Below are 22,147 nucleotides of genomic sequence, written 5' to 3'. Positions count from 1 at the left end.
CCACCTGCAGCCAATACCAGTCTGCAGGTGCCGAGGCGAGGATGCATCTGTCCGGTCAACCCTGTGTCCCTGTCAGTGGCCCCTGGCACACAGTGGGTGCACAGTGCCTGCTCATCGGGTGGATCTAAAGGCACCCAAGCCCAGGTCCCTTCTCGCTGTGCTCTCTGACACCTGCGTGATGCTCTGAAGCCACAGGAAGTGTCATTTGTGATCATGCTGGGGCCGCTTGTCAGCCCACACTCATCACCCTTCTGGGCTGGTGTGCTGGAGAGTGGGAGGCCTGCCTCCCTTTGCAGAGGTCACTTTGTCATATCGAGTAGCAGCAGTGCTAAGTCCCCTCCCAACCTGGGCTCATGCAGCTGCCTGGTTCACCCTCTTCCCTCTTTTCCCTGTATGGAAGGTGATCTCTTGATCTCTAAGCTGAAGATCCAGTCTTCTATAAACCGATTTATTAATCGGTAAGGCTCCCTGTGAACAATAGGGCTATTAGTAGTTAAGTTTTGGAGGAGGCAAAAATAAAGCATAAAGCTGGTGCAGTGGCTCATGCCTATAATCCCAGCACTTTGAGGAGGCTGAGGGTGGATCTCTTGAGCCCAGAAGTTCAAGGCCAGCCTGTGCAACGTAGGGAGAACTCATCTCTACAAATAATAGACTAATAAAAAATTAGTCGGGCGTGGTGATGCACATACACCTAGTCCCAGCCACTCAGGAGACTAAGGTGGGAGGACTGCTCGATCCTGGGAGGTCGAGGCTGCAGTGAGCTACCATGGTACCACTGCACTGCAGCCTAGGTGACAAGGTGAGATCCCCATCTCTAAAAAATATTTTTTTTAAAAGTAACGCATGAACTTTTGACAGCAGGGGGGTTCAGTGTGCCTTGAACCCCTCGTTGTTCAAGGGTCAACTGTAGAAAAATAAATGAGACAGTTTCTGTAGTGGTTACTGCAGGTGCCCCAGGCCCCATTGGAACCCTTTAGTGGGTCTGTGTAGCCCTCCCCCTGCCTCCATGAGCATTGTTAGTGGTTGACTTCTGGGAGGACAGTTCTGCAGCTTCTGAGACTCACTCCTCCATCTTGTGCACCAAGAGCCAGAGGCGTCTGGGACTCTACCTTTCCAGGGTTCAGAGCCCCGACAGGTCCCCTTGGGATCAAGTTGAGGCTGGAACTTTGTCCACAAGTGTCTACCTTGCTCAGCTTCTCCCCCTCCTTGAATCTCTTCCCTGACTCCCTTAGCTGAAGCTCCCTGGGAGCACATCCTTAAAACGTCCTTAATCCCTTGTGCACAAGGCCACGTCTCAGGGTTACTTCTGGAAGAACCCTACCTAAGACAGTTTTTATTCTTGCAGACCTTATCAGAGCTTTCGTCATGCTATGGTGAATAATGATTTCCCAAGAGGGAGGAAAAGTATGCAGTATTTTGCAAAATCATTTAACAACAATGACCACCCCATTTACCAGAACCTGCCTGAGCTAGTGTTTTCACGGGGCTCCCTGAATGCTGCCTGAACTAATAAAACAGAAAGGTTGAATGAATTGTTCAAGGTTACACAGCAGCTCCGAGGGATCTCTTCCTCTCCATTGAATGCATCCGGGGTTGTTGTAGAAACGGGTGGGGAGTGAGAAGAGCTACATTTGGCCAAAGAAGTGAAAAAGCCTCGTTCCAAAGAATTGTAAAATTTATTGTATAAGTATTGCAGCTTTTCAGAATGTCATCATTGCCACTAATGATTACTGATACACAACAAGCAGTTTCTTCAGGCCTGTGGATTGGTATCCAAATACAGAGTCTTACGCAGCGGGGCGTGGGTGCGTGCCCCGCGTGCCACAGAGCGCTTACATAAGTTTAACTTGAACAGAGCTTGGGGAATGGAGCTGCAAAGGAGAGCAGTTCCCACGCCAGGAACCAACGTGAAAGCATTGGAATCAGCACAACAGCCACGGAATCAGGCAGGCAGGGGAGGACGGGCTGTGTCCTTCTGAGCTCTATAGTACAGCAAGATTTCAAGCAGTTTCTGGAAAAAACACAACAACAACAACATTTTCTTTCCTTATCATCGGGATATTTCACGGTTCTGGAAGCTTCGTGTTGCATACAGGAAAAAAAATTTCTCTGAAACGTACAATTCATAGGGACGACCAATGAGGACAGGGCATGAACCCGGCTCTCCCCCAGCCCTGATTTTTGCTACATATGGGGTCCCTTTTCATTCTCTGCAAAAACACTGGGCTTTTTGAGAACACGGATGGCTCTTAGCACAATTCGTGAAAATCTGTCTGTGCAGAACCGGGCTTTGCAGGGGAGATAATTTTCCTCCTCTAGAGGAAAGGTGGTGATTGACAGGCAGGGAGACAGTGACAAGGCTAGAGGAACAGTGACGAGGCTAGAGAAAGTCACCCTTGGCCTTCCCTGAACCGGGATGGAACGGCAGACCCCTGAAACCAAGCTGGTCCCCCTCCAACTAGCCACTTCCGAGAACCCCATCAAACTTCCTACTGGAAAAGAGGGCCTTCTCAGGGGCAGTCCAAGAGTCTTCAAAGACAATGTGAGAACTACCATCTAGAGGAAAGGGTGCACCCCCAGCAAAGAAGTGAAGAGCTTAACTCTGGTCATTTCCAGAGACGACCTGCTGGCTGTCTTGGGATGCGCCCAGCCTTTGATAGGTCACCACCCCCATGAACTTCTGCCATCCGTTGGGCATGAAGCCGCGGACAATGGGCTTCAACACCGGGTTGTCACAAGAGGGACAGGCTCTGTCCTCAAGCCGGCTGAGGGCAGCAACCACTCTCCTCCCTTTTCTCATGCAAAGCCATTCCCACAAATCCAGACCATACCATGAAGCAACAAGACCCAAACACTTTGGCTCAAGAGGATATGGGGACTGCCTCAGCCTGGCTTTGGGCTGACGCCATGTACACACACAAGGTCCACTTCTAGGTTTTCAGCCTAGATGGGAGCTGTGCACCGACCTTGGCAAAAAAGATTGGAAGAGCAGGAGGGGTCACATCACCAAGCTAGGCACCTCCTCAGTGGAGAGAGGGTGAGGACGCGTGAGGATGATGGGGTGTCTGAAAAGCAGGAGCCCTTGGTGGACCCTGGGAGGGGATACCAGTCCCAGGTGAGTGAGGCACTGTCCAGGAATGTCCCCACCCTGCGACAGGAGTGTCACTGCTTCTTCAGTAAGGCACTAGAGACACGTCACATAAAGGAAAGATACGTTTCAATAATCTTTACAAATGCGTCCTTGTACCTTTCAGGATAACCTGTATTGATTTCTCTGCAGGACCTTTCCAAAGAATCCTCTTCTAGAAAGAAACAAATTTTGGGCTGACGACTTCACGGAGAGACAGGTTCTGCTCTTGCCAATGAATGAGAACTTTCTACTAGGCTGGCGGCATGCAGAGCCCACGTCTGTCAGCTGCCACCTTCTTAAAGCACATGTTTCACATGTATGCAGTTCAAGTGGCTAGAACTTCAAAACTGTGCTCAGGTTTTTGTTTCGGAAGTTAAAAAAAGTTGCTCACAAACAATAGTTATTGCCTCATATCTTTCTTTTATGTTAGTCTGCTAGTCAGTATTCTGCCCAAAATGGAAAGTCACTCCCATGGGGAGTGAGGGGGTAGCAGCTGGGAGTCTGCTCTTCCAGCTGGGGGCCCTTCCACCCCCGTGGGGGAGGAAACACGTCGAGCTCCAGCCACTGGCCCCAGTGGGTCCCAAGGTCCCACCCTTCATGCTCTCCTCTCGTCACCTCTATTTATGCTTGCATGCCCCTTCCCCCCTTCACCCGCATGTCACCAGCAGGTCCCGCCAACCCCAAATCTATTTGGTGAAAATCTGAAGAACAAGAGCAGAGCCTAATAGAGATATAAATGAAAACACAGATCAATAGACGTGCCAGAAGTGAAGCGTTGTTTCTGCGGGGTAAGGAGATGGAAAGGTGGGAAGAGAAAAGGTGAAGAATTCTGCACCCGCAGCTTGGGTTGGTGTTGGCTCAACTGCTTTACTCACTTTAACCCTTTCACCTATCCTGGGAGAAACCCGGGCTTGTCACCTTTTCATGTTGGGTTGTCTGTTCATTGGCCTCTCAAGTGAGAATTGATCCGTGAAGGGAAACAGACAGGATGAGATCAGATTGCGAATACCCTCAGCCTTCCTAGGGTCCAGTGCGGCAGTTACCGCACCTGCCTTCACCAGTGAACCTTGAGCCGGCTGAACAACCACCAAAGCGCTCTGCACAGACAAGACATCGAGCCCTCTGGCTTGTCCCTGGCAGCCCGTGCACCAGCCACTGCGGCTTGTAAGGGGCACCATGCTCCACCCCACGGGGACCTTCATGGTTGGAAAAAAGAAGAGGAAAAACTAATTCCTTCAGTAACAGTTTATTTTCATTTTTGGGAAAGGCAAAACCACTACCTGGAACTCCGTGCCTCCACCTTTAACTTTCCTATTTTGTTTGTGATTTAAAGGCTGTTCTGGGCCAGAGGGGGGAAAAACGTGTCTCCTTCGGTAGGGAATGTATAACGTGGTGATAACCTGTCACTAGGCGGAAGCAGCATCCACTCTGCAGGGGCAGCGGCCCCTCGGGAAAGCCCGCCGCTCCCAGCCAAGGCCTCTCTGCAGACTCCACAGGGGGCTACTCTCTGCCATCAGGCGACTCTGAAATTCCGACATTTCTCCCTTAAAGTCTCAACAGACACGAGAGAAGTTTCCATCAAGCAAGCACTGACATATTTATATTAAAAAATAGTGCAAAATCTCAACATTTATATAAATAACTCTAAACCCCTGCTTTGTAATTTTTTTCTTTACAAGGTAATACACACTTTCTGACTTGGCACTCAAAAATTGCCATTTTTTTCCTCTTCTAGTTCAGAAAACAACTTTTTTTTTTTAATAGGCCTCTTCTAATACAAAAATACTCCTGCCGTCGCACATACAGTTTCTCTTATCTTATATATATTTATATATATAATATTGCAGATCTTTAAACAAAGGTTTTGTGCAAATATGTCTTTAAAGTTAAGTGAAATTATCATAAACAAAAGAAAATAAGCATTCACGCACGCAGCTCAACTAGAAACAAGAAAGACTACTGCAGAAACTTTTTTCTCTTTTGCCTTCAAGACACAGCTCAACAAAGAAACGTGTTTTTTTTTCTTTTTTCTTTTTTGCAAGCTCTCTTAGCTTGTGCATTCAGACCAGACATCACATGTAAATATTTATACACGGGGAGGTGGGAGGGGAGGGGTACACGGTGCATTGCTGTGCCCCCCGCCTTCCTCTCACTCCTCTTCTAAGAAGCGCGGAGTGTTCTGCCTTTTCACGTGGAGTGTTCTGCCTTGTCACCTACGCAGCCCCAGCCCGGCCCCCCTGGGGACCCTAGAGAGGGTGTCCTTTCTGTTTATCCTTCTCTTTGCTCCAGATGGCCGCACTCTCTAGGGGCGCGATGTGTGTGTGGTGGAGCCGGGTCCCCTCCAGCAAGGAGGGCGGCCCACTGCTCTGCTGGTGCTGGAAGGAGGACCCCGGGTAGTGGCCGATGACCTCGCTGTAAGTGGGCGGCGGCCCCTCCATGCGCCCGCCGCTGCCGTAGCACGTGGCGCTGATGCCCGAGTTACTGCTGGGGGGGCACGGGCCGCCCAGCCTGGCACTATCCATCAGGTCACTGTCGAAGATGGTTCTGTTTGGGGGTGCGCGCACCGACTCCCGGTTCAGTTCCAGCTGCTGCTCGGGGTCCCGAAGCTGGAGGGTGCAGGGGCCCTGGTAGGGTGGGGGCTCCTCTCCGTCCGACAGCGAGATGGTGGGGGGCAGGTCGATCTCGTGCTGCAGGTACGGGTAGGTGGGCTGGAAGCGGTGGAAGCGGTCCCGTTGGGCGAAGGGCGGCACGGCCAGGCGATCGGTGGGCCGAGGCGGGGCGTAGACCTGCGGCTGGAGGAAGCAGAGCGGGAGTGAGGGAGGGCGGCCTTCTCAGGTCGGTCGTCCAGAAGCGATCCTGAGCCTGGAGTTCTGCTGCATGGGACTTGGCTCTCTGGGGAGAGGGAGAGGGCGGCAGGGCTGGCGGGGGCAGGAGCCGAGAGCCTGATCCCGCAGGGGGCCCTGGCCTGTGGGCAGCACTGCAGAGCTGCACAGCCTCCTCGAAATAGGGGCAGCGTCCGGGCTCCCGTGTGCAGAAAGCAGAGAGCTGGACTGCTCCCTCAGGGGCAGGGAGCAGATTATCCCGGGCAAGGAGGATCCCAGCAGCAAGGACGATCCCAGCAGCAAGGACACTGCAGAGAAGGGCGGAGGGGTGAGCCTTTAGCAGCCCACACAGCTTCTGGGGAGCAGCCCGGGGTGGGGTGGGGGTGTTGGAGGGGAGGCCGAGGGAGGTCTCACCTCTGGGATTCCGTTGCCTGACACTGTGCTCTCGGAGGGCCACAGGCATCCTTCCTGCATGGGAGGAAACGTACAAGCAGGGTCAGTGGGGTGGGCAGGAGGGACAGCAAAGGCTCAACCCAGATTCGACTCTTAGGCCTTTACCCTGGAATCAGCTGTTGAACCCACCCACCTCTCTGCTTCCGCACCAGCTTCCCCAGCCCTGGCCCTGGACGCTTTTCCAGGACATGACCACAATCGCCTCCTCACTGATCCCTATGGTGCCCACTGCTGTCCCCCGAAAATCCAGCCTGACACATTCCGAAACATACACCAACTCGTGAGGCCCTCTTCTCAAAGCCGGCCCTAGCTTCCCATGGGCCTTAGTGGCTTCTCCTGAGGCTGAGGGTGGCTTCAGCCCCTCACCCCTGGCCCCACTCCCCTGGGCCTGGGCCCCTGCTGGCTGTGTGACCTGCAGCAAGTTATTTAATGTCAATGCTGCAGTTTCTGTACCTGAATGATAGTACTTGCGATTAGAGTACTTGCCTCACTGAGTTGCTCAAGCACTTGCTGAATTTGAACATAAAATCCACCCGGAGCCCACATGGCACTCAGGTAGCATGTGAATGTGCTGGGTGTCACCTCCAGACTCCCACCAGTCACACTCACTGGCCCCATGGGGCCCCAACAAGCTGAGCCTGAGCCGCAGGTCCTGTGCACGGCCGCCAGGCTGCACGGCCGGCTCCTGTCCACTTTCAGTTCCAGCGTCCCCTGCAGACCTGTAGAGACTAGCATGTAAAGGGCCTCTCGGGAACCTTGTCATCTGTTGATTCCCTTTCCAGCACCTGTCCTACCTTAATCATTGCTTCTATGCCATTTATTTCTTCACAGTCTTTCTCTCCCTCGATCTAGTGAGCCCGTCATTACTGATATCCTGGTTCACAGGTGAAAAACAGGAGAGTTGAGAAAATACCCAAGGTGGTTGCTCTGCCATAAAACAGTGATTCGGTCTCTGGCAAACGAGGAGTGTAGTTCCACTGCAGTGCCAAGCTCTGGTCTGGGTGCAGGGGCACAGCTGCCACTTCATGAAGCTTATGCCATCTGCTCTGAGATTACAGCAGGGGCCTGGACCTCCTCCCAGGAAAATGAGACCCCATGCCAGGGCCAGTTCCTCTGAGTTTCCCCAAATGCCATGACAGTGAGCCCTGGGCCCAGGGAAAGGGATGTCTGTTACTTTTATAGCTTTACTGAAATATAACTGATATGCAAATAAATGGACATATTCAAAGCATACAATTTGGTAAGCTCGGGCATATATGTATACGAAGAACCTCTTTCCACAATCAAGATAATGAGTATGTCCATCACCTCAAAAGTTCCCTTGGGGCAGGTTTTTTGAGGGTTCCCAGGTAGGATACCGCTCACCTGCAGCCTGGGTAGGAACAGCTAGAGGGCGGTAATTTCCCATATGGCCACTAGGAGGCTCTGTGGCCCTCAAAACTGTCCCATCAGGAACGCTCCTACCCCTTAAGGAGGTCTTATCCTGCCTTGTCTCCTGATTTAGTGAATGGGCTCTGACATTCTTCAAGTTGCAAAGCCAGATCCACGGGATCATTCCTGACAGCTCCTCTCCCCACCACCCTTGCTCCACCCACCCACCCTTGATCTCCTCTCACTTCTCCCTCTATAACAGTTCTGTCCACCTCTCTCCCCAGCATCTGTGCCTAGTGGACAGCAAAGTCCTCTGGAACCAGCGCCTCCACGTGCACACATTCCATCTGCAGCCTGCAAAAATACAGATTCTGTAGCAGGAGGGCCGGTGAGGCTACGTGTCTCACAATCTCCCAGAGGCTGCGAGTGCCGCTGGTCTTCGAGGTCCTTGAGGGGTCTTCCAGGGTCCCCTCCTCCACTCCTGCCCTTCCCCATGGCCCTTCCTCCTCACAGAAACGGGAACATCTCCCTCACACCCCCCACCCCACACCCTGTCACTCCACTGCTTAAACCCTTTGGGCCCTCCACTGCCTCCAGGAGAGAAAGTTCCAACCCCTTACGGAGACCCGTGCCCCTGTAGACGGCCACGGCTGTAGCACAGCTGTTTCCTTTGACGAGTTTTCCTATCTGTGTAGCGGGCTGATGACAGCACCTGCAATGCACCATAGTGTGTTCTCCAAGGTGCCCAGAGGACACAGACTCTCACGTCTTGCCTTTGGATTTGAGCCCATCCTGGGCCTGGACCAACGGCCCCTCTTTCCTCCCTTTCCTGAAGAACTTTTACCTTCCCCCTCACGCCTCTCGAAGGCGAAGACGTGCTAACCCCAGGCGAGGACATGCTAACCCCGGAGCTCCCCGTTAGCCCTCAGGCGGATCAGGCACCTCCTCCAGTCTCCTCCAGTCCCCTCCTGCACCAGAGCCTTTGTCCCTCTGCCCCTGGTAGCCTATTCATGGGTTTCACTCGCCCTGCAGGAGCTGCTACCATTTCCCCAATGCCAGGCGCTGCGTGGTATGCAGTCAGTGAGTGCTCAGGTTGCTACTCGAGTGCGAAAGTTGCTGGGTGACCTGTGCAAGTCATGTCTGTGGAATTAAGTCCCAAAGTGACCTGAGAAGTGGAGGGAGGGGGGTTCAGCTTCAGAATCATCTGGAACCTTCCCCAGCCTCTGGCTATGTCTGGCAGTCATCCCCAGGTGGAGGACAAGGACAGGTTCCAATCCTGTAGCCACTGCTGACAAGCCCCCTGCTCCCAGCAATCTCCAACCACTCCTAGGCTCCAAGGACTTGGGGTGGACTCCTCTTCTTGGAAGTGGGTGCACCCAGTCTGCCTGCACCTTCCCCATCTAGAGGCTTCTAGACCAAGGGTCTGAAAACTGTTTCCATAAAGAGGCAGAGAGTAAAATATTTTCTGCTTTGTGGGCCGGCGGGTCTCTGTCATACCACTGAACTCTGCTGCTACAGTCAAGCGCAGCTATGGGCAAACGCACTAGAAGAGACTTCATTCACACTTGGAGAAGACCTCAGTGACAAAACCAGGCAGCTCCTCCCAGACCCCTCCAGAGTCTTAATACCACGAGGCCAGAACGCAGCTCCCCATTCTTCCCCTGGAGTCCTCAGGCACAATCTTCCCATCCCAGGGGACGGGACGGCCTTCCATCGACCAGCGAGGACTCAGAGATGTTTCTGAGAAGTGAAAGATGATTCTGGCCAGGACACAGCCCAGCACAAGGGGCCTGGGGGAATTTGGTATCTCCTGAGGCCATGGGAGTGGACGCAAGGTCGTTGGCTCCTGCTGCTGGCAGACTGTTGCACACTGGCCTGGTCACAGTCTTGTCCTTGCCCCTGGGAAATGGGCCCTTGGCGGGCTGGGTTCTCTCGGGAGCAGGAGACCCATGCTGAGGGCTGATTTGGGGATAAAGAGGACAAAGGGTCACCCCATCCAAGGCCTGAGTTCCTAGTCCGAGCAGGCCTTGGGCACAAAGACTGGGATTGCCTTTCTGGATAAACCTGAGGTCTGGGCCACTCGATGGCTGGGCGGTCACTGCAGTGACGTTCTGCAACACGTCCCGGATACCTTCGGAGCAGTGCCAGGGTGGAAGCGCCATTCCTGGCCGAGGGGCTCACCTGCACTGGAGCCTTACCCTCAGAGGGCAGATCCTTGCCCAGTGTCACACAGCAAGGAGGTGACAAGGCCAGGACCGGACCTCAGAGCTCAGGATCTTACCCGAGATGGTGAGGCAGGTGGGTGGGGCACAAGCTCTTGTCTCCATACAGGCAAGAGGGGACCCCCAGGGTCACCCTGAAAATGGGTTGTGGTCGGATAGTCATGCCAGGAGCAGAGCATGGGTGGATTGGGGGGATGTAGACTGGGCCCGGGGCAGACAGGAACTGTGTGTGGATCTCTATGGAAGGCCACAGGGCACAGGGACTCCTGTCTGGCAGGGGGTCCCCGGGGAGCTGCCACATTCTGTTTTAGGCCTAGCAAGACTCTCTCTGTTTACCCAGCCAGGCACCCCAGGGACTTTCTATTGGCCACAGGTGTCCGGGAGCCAGGACAGAATCCTATCCCCTTCCTGGCAGCAGGATCCCAGGTGCTGTCTCCCACTCCACAACAGTGAGGCCCCTCCAGTCCACCTCAGGGAAGGTACACTCTCCCCTAACTGCATCCCCCCATGATCACGGGCCGCACACGCGTAGCTTCTACCCACTGTGGAGATGCACACACTGAGGCTCCCAGGGGCAAGGTGAGCCCAGTTTGGAGTGTGTGCCCCTCCAAGGCTGGTGCCTTCTGGAATGTCCAGGGCACCGTCACTCCCCAGCATTTGAGGGAGGACAGAATAGGCTGTGGGCTCTTCAAACCGGCAGTGACAAGCAGTGCGGCCTCAGGCAAATGTTCCACCTCTCTCATTCCCAGTTTCTCCTCTGGAAAGTGGGGTGAACCCTTGAAGTCCCTGACGACATCCCTGGGCAGATGTAACCAGTGCTTGTTGCTGGAATGGTAGCAACAGCAAATAAACACGTAGGTGCTTGAGAGCAGCAGGTCTGCAGCACGCCCTCCGGACAGCATGCTGGGATACACAGTGGGTCCCGGGTTTGGGGAGCCTGGCATTCCCATCAGAGGTCCCAGGGCTGATGCTCCTTGCCCTGGCAACCTGGTGACGCACTGAGGCTGAGGCCTGACGCAAGCAGAGGTGCCCAGACCTGCCAGGGACAGGCCTGCCGGCTCGGGACCATGGCCAATAGGCTCCTCAGCTGACTTGGCTCAGCCCAGGGACTCTGGGCACCACCACCAACCCCAGAAGTCCCTGGAAGTGTGGAGGCCACACCCACTGCTGCCTGTTCTGAGTCCTCCCCACACCTGGCGAGTCCTGGCTCAGAGACGTGCCGCAGCCCCGGGGCTGGCCACGTGCCACCTCCTCCCCGCGGTTCCCAGCCTGCTCTTTCAACAGCCGCTTCCCGCCCCACGTTGTTGAGTTACATATCCTGGGTGCAGAGATGGAAGCCATTAAGAGATTAACTCTGTGCCAACCTTTGGTCCACCTGCTGAAGGATACCCAACGGCAGGGTTTCAGGCAGCCAATGTGGAGCCGGGAGCTCACCGTCAGAGGCAGGCAAGTTCCCACCCACCCGAAGCTGCCCTGTTTGCCCCTGACTTTGTGGAGGCTTGAAGGGGCAATTCTTGGGGTTTCCAGAACGCCCATCAATGCTCACAACTCTGAGAGATCAACACCCAGGACTGTATCGGAGAGCAGGGTCCCTCCTCAAGGGCTCTGTCCTCCTCACACTGCTGCTCCGACTTCACCTGGTCCTTCGCAGCTCGGCCTCCAGAGCAGCTCGCCCCAGCTTCCCAGCCACAGCCCGCGGCTTCCTTCATCCATGCACCTGCTCTTGTCTGCACCCATCCAACTCACCAGCAGCACCTTGGGACTGGCTCACAGCCACTTCCCAAACGCAGGGGGAGTTCTGCGTACCCCATGTGTGTGCGCTGGGCAGAGATCGGTCGGGCGGATGGATGGATGGAAGTGCTTTTACAGCCAGTAGTGGCCAGACCTGTGCTCTGTGCTAAAGCCCCATATCTCAGGGGAGGGGGATGCGACTGTCAGCCCATTTTACATATGGGAGACCTGAAGCCCCATTTTGGGGATCAGGGACAGGTCTGAGGGCACGTGGCCAGTACTGGTGGAGCTGGGATTAAACTCGGGCCCCAGGACCTGGTGTCCTGCTGCCTCTATGGCTCTCCATGGCACTGTGACCACATGACTAGATGTCAGCGTAGCACGGGCGCGAGGGCAGGGCTGCCACCTCCCTTCCGTCTGGGTCAGGGCTGCAGGACTGCAGGCACCTTTCCCACTACTACCCCGGTGGGTGCAGAGCCAAATGCCGGCCCCTCGTCTCCACCATCCTGTTGCATCAGGCCTCTGTGCGGGCCCAGAACGCCTTCCTGTGCTGCCTGCCCCAGGTGCCTCCCTGCTTTCAGCCTCATCCCTCTAGGTCCGTCTCCACTTAGCCCTGAGAGATGTGGGTCAGGACAGGGGTCGGCTTGCACTGCTTGTGAGCCCAGCCCTGCCTCCCCAGCCGAGGGTTCCTCGCAGAGGCTTCCCCCATGCCCCAGTGGTGGCATCTCCCGCCGCATGGCGCTATCACCACCGGGTGTCTCCTCATCTCCCTCCTGGAACGTCAGCTCCGTGACAGCAAGGACCTGTGTGCTGCCCACTCCCGGGGCCTCACAGAGCCTGGGACCCAAGGCTGCTGGAGAGTCAGCTGAGTGCGTGAGTGGATCACGAAGCCTCTTCCCAGCCCAGCTCTTCATTCCCCACGTTCCTCCAGCATCTCTGAGGCCCGCCTGGCGGGTGCTTTCCTCCCATTTCAGGGGAGGAAGCTGCTAGCAGGTGGGCTCCTCAGACCCTGTGTTCCTGCCCTGAATCTGTTTCCTGCAAACGCCGCCATTGGATCCCGTTCGAGTTTTTACAGGGGGCGTCCCACTGCCGCTGGGGCCTCAGGCCACAGACAGGATGGCGGGGCACTTACTGAGGACAGGGCATCTTCTCTCCTCCGCCCCTGGCTGTGCCGGCTGATGAAGGACCGCGCAGACAGCTTGTAGTGGCTCAGCAGGCAGGTGATCACCACCACCATCACCATCATCACCACCACGATGATGATGATCTGAACAAACTCCAGCTCCGCTGTGGAGACAGAGAGGGACACGTGAGCGCCTGGACACCCCCAGGCCGCTGTGCTCAGCGCTCAGCCCTTTTGAGCTTTTGTACCTGCCTGGGGGGACAAGAGTGCAACCCCGACTCAGGAAATCCCCCGCCACTCTCCCGGCAAGGTCACAGGTGATGCCTGGGGCTGGGGTACGTGCAGGGAAGCCACTCCCATGGGGGAGGAAGGGGTACTGCTGGCTGGGAGAGCACCTCAAAGGTGTCCTGGGACCCAAACACCCCCTCTGTAGGGACTGACCCGAAGGAAGTAATGGGACAGGCAGGAGGGAGGCCCTGCTCTCTGCTGTCAGAGCCTCCTGGAGCTGTTCTGCGGATGCACGGCGTGATCTGACCGGCAGAAAGGGAGCCCTGCGCACTGGTTCCTGTCACTGGGCAAAGGCTCAGGCAGATGGTCACAGACCTTCCGCTGTCTTAGGTGCCCAGGGAGAGAGCAGTTGGTAGGAGAAGGGGACCCCTGAGTGCGGAGAGAGGAAGTTGGCACCGAGTTTGGGGGTGGAGCTTTGTGGAATTAAACGAGGAGGAGCTACGCGTGAATGTGTGTACACAAACCTATGCACACCTGACACTCTTACACACACATCAACACCCCAACATACACACCCCAACACTCCTACACACAACACACATGCCCCAACACTCCTACACACACGACCCAACCCTCCTACACACATACCAACACCCCAACACACCCCCTCAACAGTCCCACACACCAGTCAACATCCCAACACACACTCCCCAACAGACACAAACACAGTGCACCACACGTACCACACACATACACATCTATGCCACGACTCACAAATACACGCCATGCTCAACAGGATGGGGGTGTCAGGACTCTCCTCCTGGTGAAAAGGCCTCAGAAAACCCACATTCCAGATGGCCGCAGATGTTGCGATTCACATTTTCTAAGGTTGGTTTTTTTTTGGTTTTTGATTTGTTTTTCCCCTAGAAGGCGGAAAAACCCTCAAGTGCTGGAATAGGAAGAAGGTTATTTTGATCCTGCCTGAGCCGGGCAGTTTCTGCTGACTCAAGCGGGTCTGTGCCGAAGCGGCCGCGGCAGCTGGCCGAGCACGGTGCCAGCAGAGCCCCCAGCAATGGGCAAGACGCCGGGTCCCTTGGAGGTGACATGGCAGAGTGGGCACCAGCCGGCAGCATCCAGGGCTAAAGCTCCTCCAGCTTCGCCCGGCCCAGGAAACCCTGCCCAAAGTGTGCAGGAATGTGACTCCCCAGACCCCGTCTGGCGTGGGGGCAAGAAGGACTCCCCAGAGCTCCCTGGCACTAACAAGCAATTAGCCAGGCTCCTTGGGGGCCCCAGTTCAAGCCCAGTGCCACTGACTCGGCTCCTCCTCCTCCCGGGACCGAGGAACCAAAGCCGGGGGAGGGGGATCGGGGTGGGCAGGTGTCAGGTGGGAACTGGAGAAACAGGCCGTGCAGAGCCGATGCCAGGTGCTCGGGCCATCAGAGGGCCCAGGCAAGCACACGCCAAACCCGGGAAGGCCAGCCGTCTCCTGCCACCAGCTTCGCTCTCCCCAGGGCAGGAAAGCAACCCATCCTGGGTGGGAATGTCACTGTCTGGGAAGCGGCAGATGCCTCTCCACACAGAAGCACTCCCACACCTGTGTCCACTGCCACCCCTTCTTCCCCACCAGGTTTTCCGGAACTTCCCCGTCTCGGGCACTTTATGCATCTGCGCAACCGCTCAGGGAGCCACTGAGCCAGTCTTGCTCACCTGGGGCCGCGTCTGCACCCAGGGAACATGTGGCAATGTCTGGAGACACTTTTGGTTGTCACAACTGGGGGGTGCTCCTGGCATGCAGTGGGTGGAGGCCAGGGGCTGTGGTAACCGTCCTGCACCGACAGGACTGTCCCCCAGGACAAAGAGTGATCCAATCCAGTCAGCCGTGCTGTGGGCTGAGCACACACCTAAGAACGGGCGTTTTTGTTATTATTGCCGTTTCACCGGTGAGGAGACACAGGCTCAGAGGGAAAGCGATTGCCTCAAGAAGTCCAAGACCCTAGAGCTGGCGGGAACCCCCACTAGGCAGCCGGCCTCTGCACCAGGAAATTCAATCTGAGCCTAGGCCTGGGTTGGGGATCCTGGGCGAAATGCGTCCCCATCTCATCCTGGTGGGGCCCGGAGGAAGAGGATGAACTAACCAAGGGCTTTGGTGAGGCTTTCCCAAGCCCCGAGAAGGCTGGGGCCCTGCCTGCTGGGAACTCAGGCCCCAAGCCCTGGGCCGCCTGTGGGATACCCGCATGTTCCTGGTCAGGAGAGATCAGGCTTCAGACCCAGGTCGCTGTGGCCACACCTCCTGTCTCCCCAGACAGGCAGGTCCAGGGCCGGGGCAGCCTGGCCTGATTCTGTAGGGCCCAGGTCCGTCTGTTAGCACTCGGGATAAAGCCGCATTCAGGGTACACACAGGGCTGGCTTTGTGCAACACCCACGCCCCCCCACCCCCGGGGCCTGCAATTCCCTGCCCCCCAACCCTGTGCACTCTTCACCCCAGTCCCCCCTCCCCAGCTGTCTCCAGGGACCCTGCCCACACCAGCCCTGGAGGGAGGGAGGTGTGTGGCTGTCTTTGTCCCTGTCCCGGGCCCGGCAGCCCGCAGGACCCAGACAGCAGCGAGACAGTAGCTGGGGCTGCAGGGCCGGCGGGACGCAGGGGCAATGGAGGAGGCCCCTGCAGACTGAATGGGTGTGGGCCCCGCCAGGCTCAGGATGCCTGTATCCACAGAGAGAGAAAAACGCTCCCAGAAATGAGCACCGGGCTCAGTAGGGCATCAAAGCGTCACCCTGGTCCCCGGGGCACCAACCCCCATTGACTCACAGGCCCAGGAAAATTCACACGGGGGAGGGGAGGGAAAAACTCTGCAGAAAAGAGAAACAACAACTGACTGCTGGCCAGACCTGGTGAGCCAAGGGCCTGGGGCCAGGCTCAGGGAGAGAGAGGTCTGCAAGGGTTGCCGAGACTGCGGCTCAGGAGCATCCTGGAGAGGGGCAGGAGGTGGCAGGGAAGCACAGTGGCTAGCTCAGAGGGCCCGGGCCCCAGCCTGGCTCTCGGGGGCCCTCTTTGAGTCCATCACAGTCACCCTGCGTCAGCGGGGGACAGTGGGCAGCAGCATGTGCGGGGGGCACGTACTGAGCGCGTAATGCTCCCTGGAGGTGGACCCGGACACACGGGGCGCTCACTTCCACCCCGGCTCCACCAGAACAAGGGTGGCCCAAGCCCATCCACCCTCAAAGACAGCCGACCTGCGCTGGAATCGCAGAGGGAGCATCTAATGGGAGACCCTGGAGGGCTCCCTGTAAGGTGGGCACTGAGTCTTTTGGTGCAGGGCATGGAGGGAGGGGCAGAGGAGGGCACAGGCAGAAGGTGTAGGTGAGCAGAGGCTGGAAGTCGGATCCTCCTGGATGGCCCTGGACATGCCCAGACAAGGAGGTGCTGAGGGGGGCAAGAAAGGTGCCCCAGCCAGCAGCTGGGTCACCCCCACCCATCAGGAAGGGAACACCCTGGGCTGAGTATTCTGGCCAAGGAGACCCCGAGATCTCCATCCAGCTCCAGTCAAGCCCCACTGGCCTGGATGCTGTGCGGGAGGAAGGCTGGTCAGGCACAGCAGAATCAGGGCCCACAAACAGGTCCAGTGAAAACCACCCTTGGGATGGGGTGAGGGGGCACCTCCCATGCACTTTTGCACCCCTGGTGCTGCTTCCAGGGGACGCTCAGCTTTAGCAGACAGGAGCACACTTCTCTGGGGAGTGGACCATGCAGTGCCTGCTGGTGAGGTCGGTCACAAACTGGAGACCCAACAGCATGTGCACCAACCATTCCTGGCCCCAGCTGTGTTTCCACCTGGCATCACAGGAGTAGGGCTGTGGGCGGCCACCCTCTCCACAGGTCTGGTCCCAGGACCCACCTGGCCTGGGGCAGCCATGCCCTGACACTGTCGCTTCCTCACCCCACACCACCCCAGGATGCCTGAGACTCAGCATGCGGGCCTCTACAGTGCACTCCAGGGCCCACTGCAGGCCAAGTTCATCAAGCATGGGATCCCTCCCCCAACACATCTCTCTGGGCAGCCACTGTGAATCCACCAGCAAAGACCCCTTGGGGGAGAGAAAGGTGCCTCCGCACAAGGGCCTCGGAGTCAAGTTCAAAACATGATGTGTGCATGAAGTGGCACCAATATAAACGTGGCTCTCCACCCACGGCAGCTCACAGAATCCTCCTGCGTGCCTGTATTTGTCCCGAGGAGTGCAGGGAGGCTGGTGGGGCCCATTCCCAGTCGCCGCTTGAGAGCCGGACTCTCAGGATCAGATGCCTCGCGGGCAAAGGAAGGAACCCCAGCAGGACTGCCAACGAGAGGTGGAAGGAGAGGTGGCCCGGCGCGGCCACATCCCTCCCTCTCTCCAGAGGACCTTGGAGCTGGCTGTGAAGTTGTGGTCCTTTAAGGCTGGAACCTCATTCAAGAGTTTTGAAAGGGCCAAGCAGGCCACACCCAAGGCATCTGCAGGGTGGGTGGCTTCAGGACTTCTGGCCAAGAGTTGGGCCCCAGGTCACTCAGTGACTACCAGCAGATATGAAGCCACACCAATCCTGCCTCAGTTTCCCTAATCTGACAGAGTGCCCCTTTACCAAGGCATGGGCAAAGACATCCCAGGTCAAATGCCCAGTATGACTCCTGCAGGAGTGGGTCCTACCACTGTCCCCGACCTAGGCTCAACTCTGTTGTGACCATAGGACTCATTGCCAAGCAGTCATGGACCACAAGGGACAGAGCAGGAGAGGGCAGGGGGTCTGGTTCACACCCAAACTCACTGTAGTCACTATAAGTATTGTCATGATTCTAACACATGATCCGGGGCCACTGAGCTGAGCCTCCCCAGTTTAGGTACCATCACCATGCCCATTTTGCAGATGGAGAAACTAAGGCTTAGGGAGAAGTAGCCCTAGATGATGCAACTAGGAGCAGAGTTGAGACTTGAACCCAGAGCCGCCATATAGGAACTCAAAAGGGGGAAGGGTTTCATTCTCCTGTGAAATTTTCCTAGCTCGCCCACGGCATTAGTCCGCCCGCCCCCTGCCCCGGGAATCTGAGGATGTGGTCCTCGTGCATCCATTGTCTGTGTGATGCTGTACGCATCTAATTCTGTGAGCAGAAGTTACCTCATCTGTAAAAAATAGAACCAGTCAGGGGCAGGGGTGAAATAGTGGATGCAAGAGCTCAGAACAGGGCAGAACACAGCACACTCCAGTGTCACCATTGTCACAATTACTGACACTCCTCTGGGGACAAAAAGCATCCCTCGTCCTCATGATGCTCCCTGGAAATGCAGAGGTTTGCCAGGCTGCAGAGTACAAGCCTGCTTAGCCCAGTGTTCCCTGACTGGCTTCTGTCCCCAGGGTGGGAGATCTGAGCTCAAGTCAGTTCCAAAAGGTCACCCAGGATGGTGGCTGGATCCAAGGTCTCCTGGGAGCTAACAGGTGCTGGACCCCGCTCCAAGAGCCCACCGTGGGAACAGAAGCCGCTGGGAAGAAGCATCCCGTCGCCCTCATTTCATTCCGGGCATCAAGCCTGTGCTGGCCACTTGCAGGGCCGGGGGGCTCCTGCCGTTTTTCTTTGTAACTTTTCCCTTGGGGAGGGTGGTGAATGCGGCAGGCTCTCGGGGATGACCAAGCCCATCTTCCACACACAAAATAAGGTCACTCTAATTTAGTTTAGTGTCCTCTTTCCTTGTGAATAATTTCACATTAACAAGTTCATGTGCCTTGCTGGAGAGGCCCCATCCTCCTTTTCGTGGTCTCCTCCAGAGACAGGCGCAGTCCCTCTGGGAGGTGCGGGCACAGCTCTGCCTCTGTCCTGGTTCGTTCTACACTGGCAAGGCAGGAACCGGGAGCTGGCCGCTCCCTAAATGCCAGGCAGGGGGGCCGAACCCTTTATGCCCGTCGTCTGATTGAATTCTCACTGTCATTCTGTGAAGTCAGTACTCACAGGACCCCCACTTTGCAGAAGAGGAGACTGAGGCTGGGAGAGGTGAGGCCACCGCCAAAGACCACACAGTGCAGGACTCAGAACTGAGTTCCTGTGACCCCAGAGCCTGAGTGTGTGCCCGACCCCCAGCAGTCCTGAGTGGGATTATCCCAGAATGTCAGAAAGAGGGAGATCGAGCCAAGGACTTGTGTTGAATGTGACTGATCTTGGGGTCAATGCCAATTGTCTGGCGTGTGGCCTCCAGCGCAGTCCATGAAGCTGGTATTTATGGCCTGTGGTGCCCACCTCCCTGCCAGCGCAGAGCAAAATCCGGATGGTGAAGAAGGAAGCAGGTGCCAGGAGTTCTGGGCACCTGCCATGGCATAACACAGATGCTGACAGCTGCCCTCTCCTCTGCCACTTCCTGTGTGCCAAGCCCCTCACCACGAAAGACTTCACCTGTCTCTGAATTTTTCATGACAAGTCCCGAGGGGCAGCACTGGCCCCAGTCACAGGCGAGGGGACGGGCCAGGCCTGCTAAACCCCACGTCTGGGGCTTCCGAGTCCTTTGCCTCCTCTCTCTGGGAGCCCTTAGTCGGGGGACAGCCTGTGGACCCTCTCCTCATAATACGGTGCGGAAAACACATTGATTTAAAAAGGAAGCCATTTATATGGAAATAGTTTCCAAACTCCGAAGCAGATTTGTGACACGGGAATGACACACAGGATGGCACGTGTGCGACACAGAAGTATCATTGCATTAAATGACCTCGCAGTGGACACCCACAGGGTCCAGAGCTGGAAGGCCTGTAAGGGACACGGGCCCGTGGAGGGAAGCCGGTGGCTCCCACCTGCAGCTGTGTCTTCGGTGCAGTCAAGGTGACGATGGTCAGGTGTCTGCATTTGGGACCCAAGGGGACTCCACCTTTCAGTTAGAGCTCAGGTAAGTCAAAGACACAATTCTTTCCCTTCCAAGTTTCTGGACCTCTGTTCTTGGGGACAGAGCCTGGACCTGAACTGAGGGCAGAGCAGGGGTCTCAGGGTTCGGATCCCTGTTTGGACGTTTCATGGCTGTAAATGGGGCGGGGGTCGCTGGAGAACGTGTTAATGTGCAAGAAGAACCCACCCAGCCCACGGGGGCACTGGTGGGGGTGCGGCAGCGACTTGAGTTTCTCAGAAATAACGGGGGCGACACCGGGGTGCTGGGGCTCATTTCTCTCTCCTCAGCTGGGGAGCTGGGAGCAGAGTTCACCTGGTTCCTGTCAGCTCCATGGAGGTTTCCAGACCAGACGACCCCCCTCCACCGCCACCCCCACAGTCTGTCCCAGGGGAGGGGCAGCTGGCGTCCTTCCTGGTTAACAAGCAGCCTGTGCATGCGGCCCTGTCTGGCCTCCTGGCCGCACACCGAGGAATTAGGAATCGGCGCTGTCTGAAATTTATGAAAATCTAATCTTGTTAGGCCTGCCTGGATGATACCCGCCTGGCGGGGCCTCATTGTCATTCTGCAGAACCCCAGTGGCCCTGGGGTTCCAGCCCCTTCATTTACTGTCCCCTCCCCCACCCACTCCCACTACATTTGAATGGGAACCCACCTCCCTGCCCCCCCATCCCAGCCCCCCAAATTTTAAGTACCATCAAACCAGCCATCAAAGGAATAACTTTCTGATCGCTCCTGGTGCCATTTCAAACACCCCCGACGGCATGTCTATTTCTTAGGGTAAGACCTTTTATGGATAAAAAAATTTGCTCTTTCTCTTGAGGTTTGGGGGGCGGGCGGCAAATCTAGGCCGGTTTTCTCGTTTTTGAAACCAGACTGTACTGCTTTCAGAGTGCTTGTTCTGTGGCAAGCACACGGCTGAGTACCTGGCTCCTGGACGGGTGAACCTGGGACACTGTCCCGTGTCGGGGAGGGACGCTGAGAAGGCAGAAGTCACATGGTCAGCAAGGGTGGGGCCTGGGGCCCACATAAGGGCCTGTACTGGCTCCCTGCCCTGCTGTTCTTGGTAGAATCTTAGGATAGAGGTTAAGAGCACGCAGCTTGCACCCAGTGGTCCTGGGCTCAAGTCCTTGCATTGCCATTTGCTGTGTGTGACCTTAAGTAAATCTCCCCATACCCTCATCTGAGAAGAAAACGGAGAGATAACTAAGTCCCCTGTACACAAGGCTGTAGCAAGAACTACTTGAGTTAACTTCCCAGACGGAACCTCTTGAGTCAAGAGCTCCAAGCTCTGGGTTAGGCCCCTCCCACGCCTGTCCCCTCTCCCTACAAGCCTCAATGAGCTGCAGGCATCCAAACTCACAGCGGGCGGAGAAGGTTCCCTTAAGCGGGCCCCGTCCAGCACCTTCACTTATGTGCAGTGTAAGCTGGAGACCCTCTGCAGAGTGAAACAGCAACCGCTGGACATTTTCGGGTGTGAACCTTTGCTCCAGCATATCGACAGCTGGGTGCTCATCACCCATTTCCAGTTCCCCTGGGCTCCTCCCCCATGTGCTCTGTGCCAGTCACCTGTTTTCTGTTCTATAAAACACCATGCATGACCCACCTCAGGACCCTGGCACGTGCTGTTCCTCCTGCCTGGAATATTTTCCCTCAATATCTGCATGGTCTGCTCCCTTCGTTGCCTTGATCCCGGCTCCCACATCCCTGTCTCGGACTAAAACAGCCCTCTACCCTGCAGCCTCCAGGACCCCCGTCCCTGTGCCCGCTTTACTGATCTCTGCAGTCCTGATCTGGAATCTGTATATGACCCACCCAACACTGCACTCTCTGCCTCTCCCCCCTGGAACATCAGTGACACAGAACGAACTCATTCTCCGTGGTGTCCTCAGCACCCAGAATGGTGCCTTCCCCAAGGCAGGCACGCAGTGACTACATTGAATAAAAAAGCACGTTGATTTATTTTTTTTATTTTTTTTTGAGACAGAGTCTTGCTCTGTCTCCCAGGCTGGAGCACAGTGGCACAATCTCAACTCACTGGAACCTCCACCTCCTGGTCAAGCAGTTCTTGTGCCTCAGCCTCCCAAATAGCTGGGACTACAGGCACCTGCCAACACGCCCAGCTAATTTTTGTATTTTTAGTACAGATGGGGTTTCACCATGTTGGCTAGGCTGGTCTTGA

At 56.2% G+C, this 22,147-nt stretch overlaps 1 protein-coding gene across 4 annotated transcripts in view; it reads right to left on the bottom strand.

Moving 5' to 3' along the window:
* Positions 1–1,657: 1,657 nt before the first annotated feature.
* The window catches only part of PMEPA1 (prostate transmembrane protein, androgen induced 1), a 61,787-nt gene continuing 41,297 nt past the window's right edge, over positions 1,658–22,147 (bottom strand). For all 4 annotated transcript variants that reach the window (XM_011936678.1, XM_011936677.1, XM_011936676.1 and 1 more), the window contains exons 2-4: positions 12,862–13,016; positions 6,367–6,420; positions 1,658–5,922 (exon numbers count right to left, since the gene is read on the bottom strand). In XM_011936678.1, the coding sequence (XP_011792068.1) occupies positions 5,377–5,922; positions 6,367–6,420; positions 12,862–12,975 (714 nt within the window). In that variant the 5' untranslated portion in view covers positions 12,976–13,016 and the 3' untranslated portion in view covers positions 1,658–5,376. The remainder of the gene's footprint in view (positions 5,923–6,366; positions 6,421–12,861; positions 13,017–22,147) is intronic.

Source organism: Colobus angolensis, unplaced genomic scaffold, assembly GCF_000951035.1.
Source record: "Colobus angolensis palliatus isolate OR3802 unplaced genomic scaffold, Cang.pa_1.0 Scaffold156, whole genome shotgun sequence".
Lineage (NCBI taxonomy): Eukaryota > Metazoa > Chordata > Mammalia > Primates > Cercopithecidae > Colobus > Colobus angolensis.
Note: the sequence above shows the minus strand (reverse complement) of the source record. Positions and strands in the feature narration are given on the sequence as shown.